This window comes from Lepus europaeus, chromosome 4, assembly GCF_033115175.1.
Source record: "Lepus europaeus isolate LE1 chromosome 4, mLepTim1.pri, whole genome shotgun sequence".
NCBI classification, from domain to species: Eukaryota; Metazoa; Chordata; class Mammalia; order Lagomorpha; family Leporidae; genus Lepus; species Lepus europaeus.
The window spans coordinates 151,522,682-151,542,202 of NC_084830.1; the positions used below are offsets into that span (position 1 = coordinate 151,522,682).

Genomic DNA, 19,521 nt, shown 5'->3' on the forward strand with positions numbered 1-19,521 from the left:
TAAAACAGGATGAAACCCGGCAAGCTTTGTGTGAGAAAGCACAGGTGATCGATTTGCAGTGCTGAAACTTTTCTGCCATGGGCCCTTTCTGAGTCTGAAAACCTGTGATCTCTTCTGAGAATCGTGTGTGTGTGACCGTGTAAGATAAAATGCATAGGAACAAAAAGAGGAAGCCAAGTACATTGATACAGTTATCAAAATATTTAAAAGACTCTTGTAATATAAAACAGATGGGCTTCTTTTTTAACTCATTGTTCTGGCAGTGCTAATAACTAACTTTGGAATAGCAATATTTCAGGACATCTCTAACAGTTGTAACACAGTACAAAATACCTATGACGTCTGCTGGTACCTTTGAGATTTTCTGCATAATTCAGTAGAATGCTAAATTTCCAGCAGAGGTTGTGGGGGGCAGGGAAAATTGATGTGGCTATTTTTTCCATCCAACATCACAGGTCCCATGAATCTCCATCCATGGACCAAACACCAGAGTAAAATCACGTAAGGCTTAGGATTTTTAAGCAAGAGTGATGAATGTGATCTTGGTGCTGTAAAGAAGCTGGGTTCTGGGGTAACAGAAATGGAAGAGAAGAAAGAATGCTAAGCCTCCATTCAGGTTAAAGACAGGGGCCTGGAAAAGATCAGTGGCCCCGGAGAGGTGAACACATGAGGGTACCTGGGAAAGTGTGTGGATGTGGAATTGAGAGGTTTGTTTTGCTATGAAAATGTTTTCTAATCTATGCATAGTTTTTTGTAGTTTTTCCACAAACATTTTTAAATTTTGCTGCACTTTTTATTTCTTGATAATTTTTAAATTTTTTAAATTTATTTTCACTTTATTTGAGGGACAGAGAAAATTCCCCATCTGTTCATTCACTTCCCAAATGCCTGCAGCAGTCAGAGCTGGGCCAAGCTGAAGCCAGGAGGCTGGAGTTTAAGCTGAGTCTCCCTTATGGGTGGCAAGAACTCAGAAACTTGAGTCATCACTTGCTCCCTCCCAGGGTACACATCAGCAAGAAGCTAGATGAGAAGCAGAGGAGCTGGCACTTAAACTAGGCAGTCAGGGGATATAAGATGTTGGCACCCAGTTAGCAACTTAACTGCTGTGCCAAACACCTACCCCGTGAACTTTTTGAAGGCCCCTTGTATTTAGGGTGTATTCCAAAAGGACTGATAGGACTTTCTGATAGATTGGATGTAGGACCTAGAGAATGAAGAAAGGGAGAAATAAAGTTGGTGCTGAGCTTGTGTGCAGGAGCCACCACGTCTTAGTGCTGCCTGGTGTGTGGTGGGCCCGCCTGGCAGGGAAGGGGGTTGGGAGAGATCGTGGGTAGTAGGCGGTGAATCCACTGTTCCACCGTGAACCTTGTGAAACTGAGATGTTTATTGCACAAGTGGAGAGACGCCAAGTAGGCGAGTGGTGCACCTTTAGTTAGGGCTAACATTTCAGCAGATGTGGGACTTGAGAGTTCTGTAGCATGGTCTGACACGAGCGAAGGCCCCTGAGCACCCCCGCAAAGCTGCACCTTCCTGACTGCACAGGCAGGCTCACATAAAGGGGTGAGAGAACGTGACAGAGGTCACGCAGCATTTGGGGGAACAAACTCAGGGAACAGCTGGAAACTCTTCCATCTTCTGCATCCAGCGGCGTGTTCTATCCCCTGCTTGGCACTACTGTGTCTTTATCTGTGGCAAGAAGGAGCAAAACTTTGGAAGAAGGTTTTATGTAGTTCAAAATGAAGCTGAAGGAAAGAGTTGAAAGAGAATTAGGCTGGGAATTTGAAATCCCGGCTCCTCCACCATGGACCCTTGGCCTCAATGTGCCAGCGTGTCCTAATCCAAATGAAAAGGATATCACCTGGTGTCGTTAATTCAGTAAAAATACCTGGCACACAATAGGCATGTACTAGAGTGAATTAGACTCATCCAATCTTTTTAAAGATTTATTTACTTATTTGAACGGCAAGAGTTAGGAGAGATCTTCCATCTGCTGGTTCACCCCTGCTTTTGGCTACTACATCTGAGAGTGAGCTAGGCCAAAGTCAAGAGCATGGAGCTCCATCCCGGTCTCCCACACAGGTGTGGGAGTCCAAGGACTTTGTCCATCCTGTGCTGCTTTCCCAGACATATTAGCAAGGAACTGGGTTGGAAGTAGAGCAGCCAGGACTTGAACCAGTATCCATATGGGATGCCAGTCACAGATGGCAGCTTAACTTGTTGTACCACAATGCTGGCCCCTAATTTTTTTAAGAGTTGTTTATTTGAGTTATATAATCTTAAATGGACATTCAGCATTATATATTTTATGAAAAATTTTAAGGTAGTCTTCGAGGGGAAAAAAATTGTGATTGAGACTAAAATATTACAAAGGACTTTAAATAATTTCCTGATTTTCTTGTCCTATTTCATAACCTGTAGAAGAAAATAGGTAGCATTACATGACTGTTTACACCTTAGGAAAAACACTCAATAGAAATTACAAGTTTTTTACATTATAGAAACAATAGTATGTGCACATTTTGCTTGGAAAACAAAAAATAAAACAGTATCTAAAGAATGCTATCTCTAACAAAAGCAGTGAACTTGAAGATTTGGTGCTTATATACCAATGAAAATTTTCCTTTCCAATCAATCTAATTCCTGTAACTAACACTACATGATCATTTCTGGGCTTGGGCATTTTGGCACCAGCAGCTGAAGCTGCCAGTTGCAAAACCTGCATCCCATATTAGGTGCCAGTTCGAGTCCCAGCTACTCCACTTCTGATCCATCTTCCTTCTAATGCAGGTGTTGGCTGAAGTGCTGGGGCCCCCACCACCCACATGGAAAACCAGAATGGAGTTCTAGGCTCCTGGCTTCAGCCTGGCCTAATCTTGGCTGTTGCAAACATTTGGGGAGGGAACCAGCAGATTGAAAACCTCTCTTTCTCTCTGTATTACTCTGCCTTTCCAATGGATGAAAATAAATAAGTAAACTCTTTTTTTTAAAAAAGATAATTTCCAGTCAGGGTCACTGGCAACCTAGCTGTTTATCAGTTCATTTTTATTAAGCAACTACTGTATTTAGTACCACTTTTAGATCAGTGCATACAAGAATAAACAAGAACGAAGTCCCTGCTGTCATTAAAGTGATTGGTGATAAATGAGCAAGTAAACAGATAAATAAATAAATAAATATCTTCATTTCTGAGAGTACTTGTGCTACATAGAAATTATAGCTGGTGGCTGGCGCTGCAGCTCAATAGGCTAATCCTCCACCTGCAGCACTGGCACACTGGGTTGTAGTCCCGGTTGGGGCGCCGGATTCTGTTCTGGTCGCTCCTCTTCCAGTCCAGCTCTCTGCTGTGGCCTGGGAGTGTAGTGGAGGATGGCCCAAGTCCTTGGGCCCTACACCCCATGGGAGACCAGGAGAAGCACTTGGCTCCTGGCTTCAGATTGGCACGGTACGCCAGCCGCAGCAGCCATTGGGGGGTGAACCAACAGAAAAAGGAAGACCTTTTTCTCTCTCTCTCTCTCACTGTCCACTCTGTCAGAAAAAAAAAAAAAAAGAAAGAAATGATAGCTAGTAATGTTCACAAGTGCAAAGAGTGTTTTCAGTGAGAGGGTGGCATTTGAGTTGAGACCTAAATGCAGACCTGCAGGAATCCAGGCAGAGCCTGTTCCTCCCGTGAGAAGAGTCGCATGTAAAGATTGAAAATGAAGGAGGAGAGAGCGTAGGAGACGTGGTCAGAGAGGCAAGAAGGGGTGAGATCAGACCATATGGTCCCAGGTAGTTTGGCCTTTAACCATTAGAGTTATTAGTGAAGAAACAACATGATCTGGTTTGTGTTTCTAGAAGTCCACTGTGTTGTGTGGTGACTGGGCTCTGGAGTGGCTACAGCAGAAGCAGGGAGGCTGTTGCCTCAAGTGGGAGCTGATGGGGCCCACACTTGGATGGAGGCAGTGGGAGTGCAGCGGTCAGATGCCAGGTGTATGTTGAGGGCAGTGCCAGTAACACTTACTGAAAGATCAAATATATGGGGGGTAAGACCCAGAAAGAATGAGGATGCCTGAGACTGGGAGGAGGGGGTTATCATTCACGGATATGGAGAAGACTTGGGGAAGGGGTGTAAGGGGTGCTGGGTCAAGAGCTCTGTTGGGGCAGATGGAGTTGTATGCTCATGCTCAAAGTGGAGTTGTTTAGTGCCTTGTTGAAGGTGCCTGTCTAGAGCTGTGGACCATGGCCAAGAAGCTGAGAAGCTCCCCTTGCTTCAAGCTGGGCTTAACGGAGACGGCCAGCAAGCATCTGTTTAGGTCCCCTCGAGTCAGGATTTCCTTCTACGTGACTTCCACTCTCCTGGAAACTGACAGGGTGTGGAGTTCAGGAACTTAAAACATCAACAGGAGCTTGCTTTAGTTTTCTGCTTTGTCTCAAGTTAACTGAAAAGCTTGTTTTCAGGTTTTGTCTTCAGCTGTCAATCATGTAGAGGATCTGCACGTACCCTGTAATCTTGGCACCACCCCATCATGTCCCTGCTCCCCAGGAGGAGAGACATTTCATTGTAGAAGATGTTGGGCTTCCGTAATCAGACCTGTGTCCAAAAAGACAAGCACTTGGTTAATAACTCTGCCAAGTGCTTGGTTAACAGGACACTCTCAGGCAGATAAGCCCAAGTGAGTAAACATTGTAAGGCCATGTCTTCTTTTTTTAATTCCAGCTCCATACATTTGTTATGGTTTCCCTCCTATCAGTTTCCTTCATCCTCATGATGGTTTCTCATTAAAGAGATTGATGGGAAAGGTTGCAGTCGATCAGAGCTATTAGCCACTAGAGTGTAATCTGGTTCCAGCTCAAACTGACCCACACGGTGTCCTGTCTACCTTGGGGATTTAAGCCGATTAACTCAGAGTCTGAGAGGCAGAATCTAATGTGTCACAGCCACACATCCCCTGCACCCCCACAATCAGTAGGGGATTTAACACATTGACACTGTAATTAGACCTGCGCTCACAGCTAACGCACCTTGACAGCAGCCACTGGCTCCTGGCTCACCTGCGGTGTCCATTTTCAGCCTATGAATGATACCAATAGCATGCGGCTTTCATTCTCTCTGCTGTCTAAGGCCCTGTGGTGCTGATTAGGGTGAGGTTTCTGTTGTGTTTCTTTCTTTCTTGTACTTATTTCTAAGAACAGATCAATCTCATGGATAAAGAGCAAGCTAGTGATTGGAATGAGATCTCCACAGACGCATGGGCGGCTCACTGCTGGGGCCGTCAGCACCATGCCCACTGCTTTGTGTTGTTGATGGAAATGGGGAACAAGAGGTAGGAAGGGTGCCCAGCCCACCCACACAGTCCCTGGCAGCCATATGGAGTCCAGCAAGATGCCATACTAGATCTGTCCTTGATCTTGGCTTTGGAAACACAGCTGTCACACGTAAAGACTCTTTAAGAATGGTGTTTTAGCTGCCAGTGCTGGCCAAGTGACAGGATAAATTAATCAATATCTCATAGCAGAGGGCCATAGTAAACAAACATTCCTATCGTATAGATAAGAACAGTTAAGTCAGTAACATCCTCTTCCCCCTCCATCCATCTCCCACCCCCTCCACCCTCTGCTGATTCTTTACCAGGGATGGTGATACAGTTGTGTGGTCAGAGTACTGTCTTGGGAACTAGACTTCATGGACCAAAGCTGAGCCTCTCTTGTACCTCTGTGTGCCTCATTTTCCCTAGCAGAAAAATGGTGGTGATAATAATGATCTCCCAGGGCCAGCTCAGTGGTACAGCGGGTTAAAGCCCTGGCCTGAAACGCCGGCATCCCACATGGGCACCGGTTCTAGTCCCAGCTGCTCCTTTTCTGATGCAGCTCTCTACTATGGCCTGGGAAAGCAGGCCCAGGTCCTTGGGCCCCTGCACCCATGTGGGAGACCCGGAAGAGGATCCTGGCTTCTGGCTTCAGATCGGCATGGTTCCAGCCATTGTGGCCATCTGGGGAGTGAACCAACGGATGGAAGACCTCTCTCTGTGTCTCTACCTCTCTCTGTAACTCTGTCTTTCAAATAAATAAAATAAATCTTAAAAAAAAAATAATGATCTCTCTTACAAAGATTATTGAGGAGAAATAAGTGAATTATTCTGTGTAGCATCTAAGATGAGGGATGGCACAGAGTAAGGAATGAGGAGTCATTTACTGCTGTCCATTCAGCACTGTTTGGTACCCACTGTGTGGCCACCAGTGATGTAAGGTGAGGTCGTGTGGGAAGCCTGCTTCCTGTCTCCATTCACTCTTTACTGCGTAAGAGATGAGAACACTCCTCCAGAGCAGGGTAATACTCAGCATTTAATACATGAAGCTGGTAAGAGAGGTAGAAGGCATGTGAAAGCCAGAAATGTAATCCAATGATCATTGAGATCCACCCTTTGGCTGTTATTAATTAAGCATAATGTAGCCAAGAGTGAACACTGAGAAATTGGATCTCACAGTGGCTTGGTAAAAGAATTAACAGAATAGAATAGCCGCCTAAGAAAATTTTATAAAACTGCCATGATAGCATCCCAGCCAGCCAACCAAATGTTCAGCTGACTGATGTTCCCAGGACCAAAGTAGGACTTACTGCATCCCAGCTAGCTACAGTTTGCAATGTCATAGCATGCACACACACACACATCACTTGGTGCAGTTGCAAACAGGAAATGTTGATGTGTGTACAAGGAATGAAAAGGGGATCTGATTTGACTCCCACCTCTAACACCCACTTGCTGTCTCTCCCCCACCACCCATGTCCACACCCGTGAAATGCAGCTGCTGTGGGTACCTGCTTCACAGGAATGCTGTAAGGACAGAGTGAGCTCTTGCACCATGAACTGCAAGCTTCGAGCTCTGAGCCTGCTCTAGCCATAGCTTATTAATCATTTTTGATTGCTTTAGTTGGTTGTGCCTTGGCTAAACACCTGCCTCCACAAAATACCCTATATATCTGCCTTTTGCTGTTTATGGGGTTGTGTTTCTATCTGTCTCTGTATACACACACATGCAAATGGCAACACACATGTTTTATACACAGGTGATAGATATGTGCATAGTTATGCAAATAATCCATGATCATTTTGGAAAAACAAAAAATACATACATGGTGGACAAGAGGTTTGCACAGTAATTGAGCTGCCATTTCGGACATCCACATCCCATGCTAGAGTGGCTGGGTTCATGTGTCCTGGCTCCACTCCCAATTCCGGCTTCCTGCTCGTGTGCACCCTGAGGGGCAGTGTCAATGGCTCAACTGCTTGAGTCCCTGCCTCGTACATGGGAGACCCTGATGGAATTTCAAACTCCTAGCTTCAACCTGCCCCAGCCCCAGCTGTTGCAGGCATTTGGGGCGTGAACCAACAGATGGGAGCGCTGTCTTTGTCTCTCATCTGTCTCTTTGCTGTTCAAATAAATTAAAAATATACCTATATATTTTTAAAAAGAAGGAATATATACAAAACAGTTTCTCTGCTGTCAAGAGTAGCCACTATTTGGCCAGGTGTCCCTGTGGCCTTTGTAGAAATGCATGTGTATGTAATTATGGATGTCTCCAGCTGTGTAACCATATCATTATATATGTACAACCCAAGTATGCATTCTATCCAGTAGGATTTTTGCCTGCTTGGCAATATGTCATGTCAGTAAACATGAAATATGCATTACCTTAGGCAGTTACTCTATGATGTTTAAGTAAACTCGGTAATTTAAGACAGCTCCATACTATTGACACTGTCAACTGGAATTGGATTTTCTGTTGTAAACCTTGCTTGTGTGAGTGCCCTGAATCAGTGTGTTTAGATCCTTCCACAGTCCTCTCACCAAGGCTCACACAGCACAGTCTTCTTCTCGACCACAGGGTACTGTCCCTGTTCCTGCTACAGGCCTGCTTGTGGCCTAGAGGAACACGTGGGGTTCTGGAGAAGACACGGATTTCCGCATAACAGACCGTTTACAGGATGATGCCTCCTTCCCTAGGGCACAGCAGACAGCACAGAAGAAGCCAGGCCCCTAGAAACAGAGTGCATTAGGTATGAACTCCCAGGACTGGGTGATCAGGGACAGTAAAATGGCCTGGAAATTTCCCAGGAATAGCCAGGTCACAGAACAGTTAGGAAACAGGAAACAGGGCTCAAGCTAACGTGACTACTGGTGTGCCTTTGCTCATTGACTTGACCTTGGACAGCCATAGTTAGTGATTCATAATTACTTCCTGCCATCCCTGTGTCGTCTCACTGAACCACGTCAATAAATAAGGCACTGGATGGGTTTAAGTAAGGGGAGAAGGGAGGTCATAGCCACGGAAGCTGAGGGGGTCACCCGTGGCTGTGCATCTAGCACGTGTTTATAGGGGATTACAACCAAAGGAGGAGCGAGGGGATCACACTGGCCTTCCCTTCTGCTCCCAGGGAAAATCCAGACTGCAAGAGAGGTGGGGCTGTGACAGTTGAGCACCATTGTTTTAAGAATCTGGCTGTCTGAATATCTTGGAATATTAATTTTTCCAGTTTACTTCACTGATGACACATCTGAGTAAGAGCAGAGGTCCTGATTCTCCTCCCCGCTCAGCCTCTGAATCACCTGGGGCCTTCACTGAACCTTGCTGTACCTCTGTGAAATTGGGATAAAAATACTGTGTTTCTGCTCTCTACCTCATAGCAAGTGTCCCAGTGTTTTGGCAAGAAAATGTTAATTAATGAAAGCACTTTGAGTTTCTTTGAAGTTGCTGAAATGTCTGAGGTGCGTGACTACACACCGCAGGGTTAATATCATTTGCACTTAATCATTTTTGTGTTTACATTAAATATTTATAATGCTGTGTTTAGAATCATAGACCAGTTAGCTCCCTATGTTTTAAGATGTGTTTATTTATCTGAAAGGCTGAATTAGAGAGAGAGAGATCTTCTATCTGCTTATTGCATCCAAATGGCTGCAACAGCCAGCTCTGGGCCAGGCCAAAGCCAGGAGCCAGGAACTCTGTCTGAGTCTCCCATGAGGGTGCAGGGGGCTCAAGCACTTGGACCATCTTCTACTTTCCCATGCATGTTAGCAGGGAGCTGGACTGGAAGGGGAGCAGCCAGGACGGGAACCAGTGTGCATTGCAGGTGGCAGCTTCACCCACTGCACCACAACGCTGGACCCTGCTCCTTCATCCTTGAGCATGACCTTCCCTTTCCTCTCATCCAGCCCCACCCTCTTCCATGCCCCTTTCCCTCCCACAGTGGTTCAGCAGGAATTGCTGTCCCAGTCTCCTGGACCGTCTCCCTAGTATCCTGCAGCCCTTATGTCTGGCCAGGCAGCCCTAACCTGCCAGGCCAGGCATCCAGTTCTTGGTTGGGGGGTGGTGGTGAGATAGAAGACCATCAGCCTGTGTCTTTCCCCACCCCCACACATCATCTGTTTGTCCTTAGTCCTTCTCTGGACTCCTCGGCCTCTTGATACCATGAGGGATGGTGAGATAGGAATGTCCAGTTTTCTGAAAATGAGTGTCCATGTGGATGGGAAGCAGAGCCACCAGTTTGCACTACCCATGTGTGCTGACACCAGCAGGTGACCATTGGTTTGCACTGCCAGTGTTGTAGAATGGGTTGCAATAAACATTTCAGCAGGCATTCAGCAGTTAGGCAAGTCGGGGGCAGCATCTCTGTTTCAGAAATTCTCATCTTTAGTCTTTCAACAAACATGAAACTTGAGGTATGTTCACTCCTGATGGTAGTGTTACCGAGGTGTCAAGAGGTGGTCCTCCATGAGGAGGTTCAGGGTCCTAAAAGCCAAGGCAGGGACATTACTGAGTTCATGGAGCCTGGGGAGTCTCTATTAGGGGTCCCCACAACCAGCCCTGGGCTCAAGGATTCACTGTAGACACTCATGAGGCTCAGCAAAACTTATTCTTGGGGTTGTGGTTCATGTCAGCAAAAGGATACAAATGCAAGCTTCAAACGGGAAAGGTGTATACAGCAGAGCCCAGAAGAAGCCAAGACTTCCCTGTACTCTTCCCCACTGGTGGTACCCAGATATGCTTAATGTTCCAGCCACTGTTGTGACAAGACAAGCAAGACCTTGTCAGTCCTGGACACTCACCTGAGCCTTGGTGTCCATTGCTTTGACTGGGGTCAGCAACATAGGTAGGCTGCAGGATCTGTGAGATGGACCTCAGCTACTTAGACTCCAAAGTGCCCAGCACTAAAGTAGACGTTCATCATCACAGGACTGCTGTCAGCTGTCTGATCCAGCTGGGATTGTGAGGCTCGAGGCCTTGGGCGCGCAAAGTGCTCTTCCCTGGTAGAACCTTACAAGGTCTCAGAGCTCATCTCTTGAGAGTCAGTCAAGAGGCAGTCCTGAAAGCAGCTATCTGGGGAACATACAACCCAAGGCTACCAACTTAACTCTTCCCTGCTGTACTCCCAGGGTCAAGACACTGGAAGGCTTTGGTCATGTTGCAAGCTTCTCATTGCTCAGTTGTTAACCCTCCAAGAGTAGCATCAGCTCTTGTTTGCAGATAGCAGTAGCTGTTGAACTGTTTTGGTGAAAAGCAGGTCATCTGCAGCCAGGACACTGTAAATTATCACTATTACCGTCGTCATCATCTTTCAAAGTGCAGGGCCTGCAAATGAGCCCTTGATGCTTTCTTGTTGTCTCAAAACAGGTCTCTACTCCACACCAGCATTTAACCTTCTCCCTTGCTTTTCTCTGTCTCCCCTTCCCTGGCAGTGGCTCAGAAACCCTGGCCCTCAGCATGAGAAGCGGACTCTGTTTGGAGACATGGTGTGCTTCTTGTTCATAACGCCCCTGGCCACCATCTCGGGCTGGCTGTGCCTGCGGGGCGCCGTGGACCACCTGCACTTTAGTAGTCGGCTGGAAGCCGTCGGGCTGATTGCACTCACTGTCGCACTCTTCACTATTTACCTCTTTTGGACACTAGTAAGTATGGCCTGTGGCTGGGGGTTCAGGCCAGCAGAAGCTGGCAGCCTCACCACTGGCACAGCCTTGCCTCTTGTCTGTAGCACATCCTACCTGCCCAGTGGAAAGCAGACCTTCAAGTGCTGGTGGGAGGGTGGGGTTTGCCTTACGACTGCATGAGATTCTCTGTGTGCATGCACTGCAGCTTCTGAGCGTCCATCAGCAAAAAGTATACGCCTTGGACATCTCTCCTTGGTAGTCTATGACTCCCCTGCCACGAGACACAGTGTGTGCCTTCTCTTGTTCACGTTTCTTCCTTTTGCTGGGATTTTGGTGTGTTTGGAATGTTGCATTTGGCCACTGTCGCTGCCACCCTTGCACATGTCATGAATCCTCCCTGCCGGTTACTCTCTTCTTGCATCCTGACACAGCCCGAAGTCTGGGTTGGACTTTGTGGGACTGAACTTTGCTGGGTGATTATTCCTATGTTGAGATACTGACTCTGCTGCCCATAAAAGCACCATGTTATCTAGGTGCAAAGCTGCCACCAGAGAAAAGCCCTTCCCCAGTAAGAGTTCCCAGTGCAGGTGCGGAAGCTTTCATACACATCTCTCTGCTTGCCATTGGTTCACTTCATGCACCGTCTTGATTGCTTGGGCGTGACTTTGCAGCACCCTCCAAAGGCAGCATTTGATTTTGTTCTGCTTCCCTGTGGGAGACATGGGGAAGGTGTCACCATCCTCAAGAACATTTTCAGAAGCTGGGCCCCTGCTTCGTGGCAGTGCTCTCACCTGCCTGCTTGTTTCTAATCTGAGCACATCCCATTGTCATTTAGTAGGTATTTCCTACCTACCGTGTACCAGCCTCATCCATTCTCGTATCCCAGAGCACAGTGGCGGCATGTGCAGCTGCTTCCAACACTCACATTTCCTCTGCCTCCCAACCCTGGCCATCAGCTGCCATGCTGTTGACCTGTTCCATTCCTCTCCTGTTCATCATGGGGTTCTACCAGCTCTGACCTTTCCCTTGCTTGGGGGTCTTCAGACAGTAGGGGGACACGTTTCAGTTCCAGGAAGCAGTTCATGTCTTGAGCCTGGCTAAGTAGGCGATATTTTCATGCTAAGAACTTACCAGAGTCTTCTAGTTAGTTTAGCCATTCTGTTCCCAGGCTAATTGCATCCTTGAGACATATACGCTACCCAAATGTGTCCTGGTGCATTGTGAGTGAGGTGAGGAAGCTGAACCACAAGCTTCTGTTGTGATGGGAGAGGGTTAGAAATACAGAATCCCACAGTCTAATGGCCCCGACTAACTCTCTTGGAAAGTCCCTTCCCTTCTCTGAACTGTGGTGAGAAGTGGGGATGGCAGTCAGGCCCACCCAGCCATCATCTCTGGGGTGGTAAGACTGGAGTGAAAGAGTGCTCAAGAAAATACTTTGAAAGATAATAGTTAAGTGTAGTTAGGTACACTTAGGGGTCAATAGTTAGACATTTTCTCGTCTGTAGTTTTCCTCAGGAGAGCTCCTGTGGTAAAGGGTGGAGGAAGGGGAAGCCTACGTGCTGGGCTTTTAAAGCCACTTTAAGCCCTTTTGGAAAATCCATTCTTCAGGACCCGCACTCACCCAGAAGAGCAGAAGAGGGGCCAGAGGCAGGAAGGGAAGTCAGGAAGGAAAGAAAGACAGCAACTTGGAGAAAAGTATCTGTGATGGTCTCTACCCCCCATCTCAGAAGAAAGGGAGGCTGGGGTGGGACAGGCTTCAGGACCAGGCTTCCGGACAGTACCTGCGTTCTCCACACCCCCATGTTTCCCAGGGCAGTGCAGCTCTAACTGCCTGCATTTAGCAGCCAAAGGTCCCGTGTCAGACCCAAGATGTAGCCTCCTTTTTGCTAGATAAACTCAGATACACTACTTAACCTCTCTGCTCATCCTTCCTCTTGTATGGAAGTGGGAACACTCGATAACCCCTGGCCAGTGGTTATGACGACGATTTAGCAGAATAACAGCTGTGCGTATATATCCAACCCACAGCACAGGACTGGTCCCGCTTTGCTTCCTCGGCTCCCACCAGGCCTTTGTAAAAGACGGAGTCACAGGAGCAAAGAAGCCTTTCTGCCCTTTGGTGTGGTGTGAAAAATGTGCTGTGGAGTCAGCCCAGCAACCGGTACTGAATACAGAATAATTCCTTCCCAGATAAATACAGCACTGAGCAGCGCTGGCAAGAGCCTTAATTCAGAAGCTGACAGCACTTGGAACCTGCCCCACGGCAGAAACCCACTGTAAACAAGCTGTCAGGCTTAAAGAGAATATGCTGTGAAAATGCCTTAGATAAACAAACACGCTGACAGTCCCAGCCTGGCATCTCCAGGAGCGTTTGCCGGAAGGACCTCGCGCCATGCCACGCCACGCACTGTCAGGTGCCCCTGGTGCTTCTTGCCAGCTCACGTGGCCACCAGGGCCCAGTCCTGATGCACACCCAGGAACCCTGCTCTCTGTGTGGTCAGAAACTCAGCCGGGGTCCAAGAGGCCAGCGCTTCAACCCCTTCCAACCCGAGAGCTCAGGCAACAGGAGCTACAGAAGTGAGAAGTCCTGGGACAGAGGCCAAGCTGCAGCATGAAGACATTGTCCACAAGGAGCTGGTGAGGTGGCGAGGACTGTGGATAGGACATCAGCTGGTGTCCAGGCCAGCATGAAATGAATGAAAGACCAGGTCATCAGAGGCTCGCTGCCTGGCTCACATGCAGATCATGTGAATCCTTGTCCTCAAGGAGGGACGCTCCAGAAGAACACTGCCCTTCGAAGGCTCCCTGCCTAGCAGGTGCCACCTGTACCCAGGCAGCCTGGTAGTGCTCGGTGCCATCCCCTTGCCCTGGGGCTGGAAAAGCAGCTGCCCTAAGCCCCAGCCCTGCAGATGTGCTGATGTCACACCGTAACTTCCAGAGAGAAAGGGCAGAGGACGAAGATGAAACTATAAGGTCTCCTGAAGCCTGCCAGGACTTGATAGCAAACAGCTGCAGTTACCACAGACGCCATCCTCTCCCCGGTGGGGACAGGGTGGCCACCAGCATTCTCTACACTTCTGGTGCCATCGCTGTGACACACTCTGGGCCCATGGTAGGCGGCTGGTCAATGAATGAAGACACTCCAAGAAATCTATCCATAGGCTTAAGGGTCGTATATTTAGAATACTGGCCCAATACTCTTGCTTCTTGCTTTCTCCTAAAAACCTCAGCAATATAAGAAATATGTAACTGTAGTTCTAACATGCCTGCTATAGCGCCTTTTTGGTTTATGTAATTGTTTCCTCACTGACTTTATTCCTCTAAACTAAGCTTCCTTTTTGCCTGTTATAAGGCATTGCAGGAAGCTTCTAGAATAACCCAGGGCTGGAGCAAACCTGTGGTCACTCTGCGCTGTACTCAGCTTCCTTTATTCCCCTGATAATGAGTTATCTTTATGAAGCCTTCTTCTAATGGACTGGATTTGCCTGCAAATCTCATCTGGTTGTCTACACACACATGTGGATTTTTTTTGCCCTTGGCCAAGAAACCAGGACACCTTCTACGTCGTTGACCCCATGTATTCCCTGATGCCGTGCTTCTTGGACTCCAATATATATGCTGATCATCTGGGGACCTTTTTCCCATGCGCTCTGGTTCCTTCCTTTGGGTGGGCCCCTGGTTCTGAAAGTCGGACAAGATCCCAGTGATGCAGCCTGCTGCCCCCCACAACCACACTGAGAGCAAAGCCTTAAGGAGCCCAATCTTTGCTTCTTCCCCCTAGTTTCCTGGAATCTACTAAGGAGTGTCAGAAAATAAACAACAGGCCAAGGACACTGGCACGTGTGGCTGCGGGATATGCGTTATCTCACATGTCACTATTCACACATGACAAATGAGGGAACTGCAGCCTGTTGATGCCAAATAACCTCCCAAAGTCACATACCCACCAATTGGAGGGTGAGGATTCCAAGCAGTGTGTCTGGCCATGGAACCTGTGACCTGCTGCACCCATAAGCCACAGCCACTTCTGGGCTGCCTTGTGCAGAATGTGCCCAGCCTCTTAGCATCGCAGAGGAAGGACTTCCCAATGTGAGATCCAGTGCTCCTGTGGTATCTCTGGCTTCTAGGCTCCTCATTAGTTCTTCCTGTGTTCTACCTCTTTCTTGCCCTTGGCCCTCAACCTCAGGCTCTCCAACCTGCCACTGACATTCATGAGTGGTACCAGGCAGCAGCAGGGTAGTCATTGGAAGAGAATCCATGTTTGGGGGGAAAAGAAAGAAAGAAAAGAATGGATCCACTTTGGCATGTTTGGGCCCTTGTGGAAAAAAGCACATCTGTGTGAGTTTAAAAGCTTATATTTTCATACCCAAATCTCCCTGGCACTTAGCCTGTGGCATCTGCTTCCTAGCCTCAGAAATGTGAGCGGGTGCCCTTGAATTTCATGATCCTGCCAGCAGACGACTAAGCTCTTTCTAAATAAAGACCTGAGCTCCCCTCTGCTTCCAGAAATAGGTCAGCCCCCTTCTGACCCCCTTGGGTCCTCTCTGGGGGTCCAGACCAGTCTCCAGGCTCCCGTCCATAGTCAACTTGAATGATGCATCATTCAGAGCTCCTGGGCACCTTTCTGCCCCGTCCTTCCCTTGGCATCTGGATGCACTCAAACCGGTACCTACCCCGTTTTTAAAGGCAGTTCGCACATCTTCAAAAGTATAGGATCTGAGTTTCCTGGGCAGTGCATCAGTGCTTCATGCCGGATTACTCCACAACAAACCACAAGTTTCAGTGTTTCATTCCAGAATATTTACCTAAAAGCAAGCACTTCGGAGGCACAATCATGTCACAGTTGACCACAGAATTCACCTCTCATGCCGTCCTTGTATTATGTAAGAGCAACTTCAGTTTAAAGCTGTGTTGCAATCACAAAGCCCAAATTCTGAAGAATTTCCTGGGTGCCAGGCACTGTGGTAGGCTCTGGGCGTGTGAAGCTGGCTATAATGGAAGCCCTGCTCTCAAGGTGCTCTTCACGCACCCGGAGACAGGAATGAGTACTTGGTGTACAGCGCCCTGCACATCTGCCTGAGTGGGCACAAGGTGCTGTGAGCTCCCGTGGAAGTAGTGCTTCACCCAGCCCATGGCTCAAGAGGGCTTATCTGGATTGGTGGTGCCCAGGCTGAATCTTCTCACTGACAGCTACAGAGAGCTGGAGCTTCGGGTAGTTAGGGATCAAAGCTCACCAAGTATAGTTGTGCACATTGTCCCTAAACCTGCATGAAGGGTGTCCTCCGTGTCATCATGGGAATGGGTCCCTTTGAGTTGTGCAGTGTCTGGCCTGTGGGCAGAAACATGAAACTCTGGCATCCCTGTCATTTAACAGAGAGGAGCCTGGGCACCAGAGAGGCATATCAGCCATGTCACACCTTGTCCTGATGCCTCCAGCTGACCTTCACAGCTGACATCTGGGGGCCCACTAGCCCAAGAATCAGTCCAAACACAGAAAGAACTCACTTTCCTCCTCACGTTCTGATTTGATTCAGGATGTGGAGGAACCAAGGCACCCACCCATGCAACCCCAGCCATGGGCTCACCCGGGGTACTATGTTCGGCTGGTGATGAAGCTTGCAACACTGCACTGCTCACTAGCACTGTCTTGTCCAGGGTGCATGCCCCACGCAGCACCACTGCCTACAGCTGTTGGCACCTGTTTCCAGAAGCAGTTGTTTTTGAGAGCGATGATCAACTTCTGCTCACCTGAATCCCTTCTCTTATTTTTCTTCTGCCATTCCCAGGTGTCATTTAGGTACCACTGTCGATTGTACAACGAATGGCGTCGGACCAATCAGAGGGTGATTCTCCTCATTCCAAAGTCTGTCCACTTACCTTCCAACCAGCAGTCCCTGCTGGGCCTGCACTCGGCCAAGAGGAACTCAAAGGAGACAATTGTGTGATGCGCGTGGTTGGTTGCTTGACTAGTTGTCTGGAGTCTGGAAGTTTCTACACTGGCGCCATGCACCAAGCCACCCTGAGGCCCTCCTGAGGCCCGTGGGTCCGAGAACATCCCAAAGCGCATTAGCACATGGGCCCAAGCAACGACCTCCGCCAGAAAAAAGCAGACGCCGTTTGACTTCAAATCATGGATGCTGCAGTCATGTGATAGTGCTGAGCTGCCAAACGTGTTCATTTAGCAGATACTGTCTGGGGTTTTCCGAACACCTCTTTAACATGCGGGGAAGATTGTCATGCTGAGGGTGCAGTTCAATTCTTCCTTTTTTATTACTATTTCAGATATATAAATATATATATATATATATATTAAACTTAGATGATAAAATCAAAAAGCCAATGTAAAAACTGGTTTCTTGGTTTGGATGGGCTTTGTTTGGGCTAGCTTGTTTCGCAGTTTCTACTGTGGATTCTTGGGGGCAATTTGATAGCTTGAGTGGTCTTTCTCATCTCGTTCATGTCCCTTACTCAAGGAGGTGGTACAATGACTGCAGAATGACTTGTATTGGAAGGCTGTTTTGTACTAAATTTCACTTAATTATTCAATTTTTAAAGGGAGAAAAAGGCGCAGCAACTGTCCTACACAGTGAGCTGTTTACTTAAATATCATTAAGGAGAAAAAAAAATTATGGCGAGAAGCAACTTGTTTGGTACCAAGAGCTGATAGAAACTATTTTCTAATAATAAATATCCAGTGTGTGAAAGACAAATCCCACTGATTGCAATTCTCTCTCTCTCTCTCTCTCCTCTCTTCTCTCTTTTTAAAAGAATAAAACCTGTGAAATTTTCCAAAGCAGATTTTAAAAATTAAATAAATAAAACAGGGGGAAAGCAAAAGGTTGGTGTTCTAACTCCCATCTCCTTGAGTGGATGTCTTAATTCTGCATTCCTAGTGAACTGGAGGATCATTAGACATTTCTAGGAACCTGAGACCTGTTTTGCATATCAATTAGCACTCCCATTGCTCTATTGAATTTCTAGCTTGACAGGTAGATGCAGCAGAAAAGGCAGTCCTAGCAGCCAGGCACCTAGTCAGAGACCCTTTGGTCCTTTTGTCTGATTTTCAAAAACAGGAAGCCCACACAGTGCCTTTGCCCAGCCACGAGCCAATTCTGTCACAGCCAAAATAGACTTTTTCTAAGGGCTTTGCGTTCCCCCTTTTATCCGTGGCAGAATGAAGGGTCTGATCTGTCGCCTACTTCGAGTGCAGCGGGGCCAGGGAGCCCAGGTCTCTTCCCAGCAAAGCGCCGGCTGGGGTGGGCACCCAGCCGTGAGCTGGGATTTCTAGAACATGACCCACATTCTCAGAATTGCTCTAGTATCTGCCTTGTGCTCCCAGAGCAGGAGAGCAAACCGTGCAGCAAGAAGGGGAGCGATTTATGTCCACAGATGGATGGAGCCGGCGCAGGTGTCGCCTTTGTGGGACAAGTCCTCCGTTCATAGGCTGCTCCTTCATGGCCTGGGGAGGGAAACAGCTGCACTGCTCTGGGTGGGTATTTCAGATGTGCTTTATGGTTTGTGACAATGGATTTCCTCCCCCAGCATGCTTCACTTCGACGCTTCAATCCCAGTAATGTACGTCTCGACCATTCTGTTTACGCCACCTCGCTCACCCCTCTGGGCTGTCATTAGCAGCACCACCATTAACGTTCCTTAATTGACCTTTTTAAAATGCTGGACACCGCTGGCTACAACACAGCTGCCGCACAGTAAATTTCCAGAGCCAAGAGTCCAGCTTGGTAGCTTGTGAATTGCAGTCCTGAAATATGCTTGGTAAGTGATGCCCACCCAGCCCTAGTCCCTGGGCTACCAGGTGAACCTAGGGCACTGCTCAGCTTTGTGGCCCAATGTTCACGAGACCGTGTCCTTGCTCCTGTGTCTCCCATGAATTAAGGAAGTGGCAGGTTTTCTTTTGAGGTTGGCTGCAGAACACTCCCTCCATCTTAGTGGATGAGGTGGGAGAAAATGGCACTGAGTGTTGCAGACGGGTAGCTCCCCGGCAGCTGGCTGGGGTTCCAGCACCAGGCTTTCTCAGCTGCTTAACACTGTGCCCGTGCCTGGCCTCTTTCCCCAACATGTGTGTCTCAATCCAGCAAAGCAGGGCAGAGCCCAGGCCACAAGGCGCCAGGTTGCCTGTTGGGTGGTGGGCAGGCCCCCTGGCCGCCAAGAACAGCGCACGTGCTCCCTGGGCCACCAGCTTGGGACCTCTGCTGTCCACCAGAACAGGGCCATCTGGGCCACTGGGAATTCTTGGAGGACACTTGTTGCCCTCTGAGTCTCTTAAGCCTGAGGTTCAAGGTAGGAGTGGCTCAGGGAACTGCCAAGAGTTGATGGGAACAGGTAGGGGCTGAGATCTGTGCTCCGCCCCATGCAGAGGGCTCTGCCTGCCTGGGACTCACTGGCGCCCTGGTGCCATGCAGGTTCCAGCAGCTGTGCTGGCCTCATACTCTCCCTTTGCTTCTTTTTGAAGAAGGAAGCGATGGGGGCAGGGGCAGTTAAAGGATCCTGGTTGCTCGCTGCTTCCTTTTCGCTGACTTCTCCCATGGCTGTCTCCTTCGCCCTCCCTGCTCTGACCCCTTCCTAACCATTTTTCTGGAGAGTATGGTACAGATCTGT

General features: G+C 48.3%; 1 protein-coding gene across 2 annotated transcripts in view; it reads left to right on the forward strand.

Annotated features, from left to right (window-relative positions):
• Positions 1–17,726, forward strand: part of MARCHF3 (membrane associated ring-CH-type finger 3) — a 155,246-nt gene extending 137,520 nt beyond the window's left edge. For both annotated transcript variants that reach the window (XM_062189234.1, XM_062189235.1), the window contains exons 4-5: positions 10,717–10,926; positions 16,692–17,726. In XM_062189234.1, the coding sequence (XP_062045218.1) occupies positions 10,717–10,926; positions 16,692–16,850 (369 nt within the window). In that variant the 3' untranslated portion in view covers positions 16,851–17,726. The remainder of the gene's footprint in view (positions 1–10,716; positions 10,927–16,691) is intronic.
• The last annotated feature ends 1,795 nt before the right edge of the window (positions 17,727–19,521 follow it).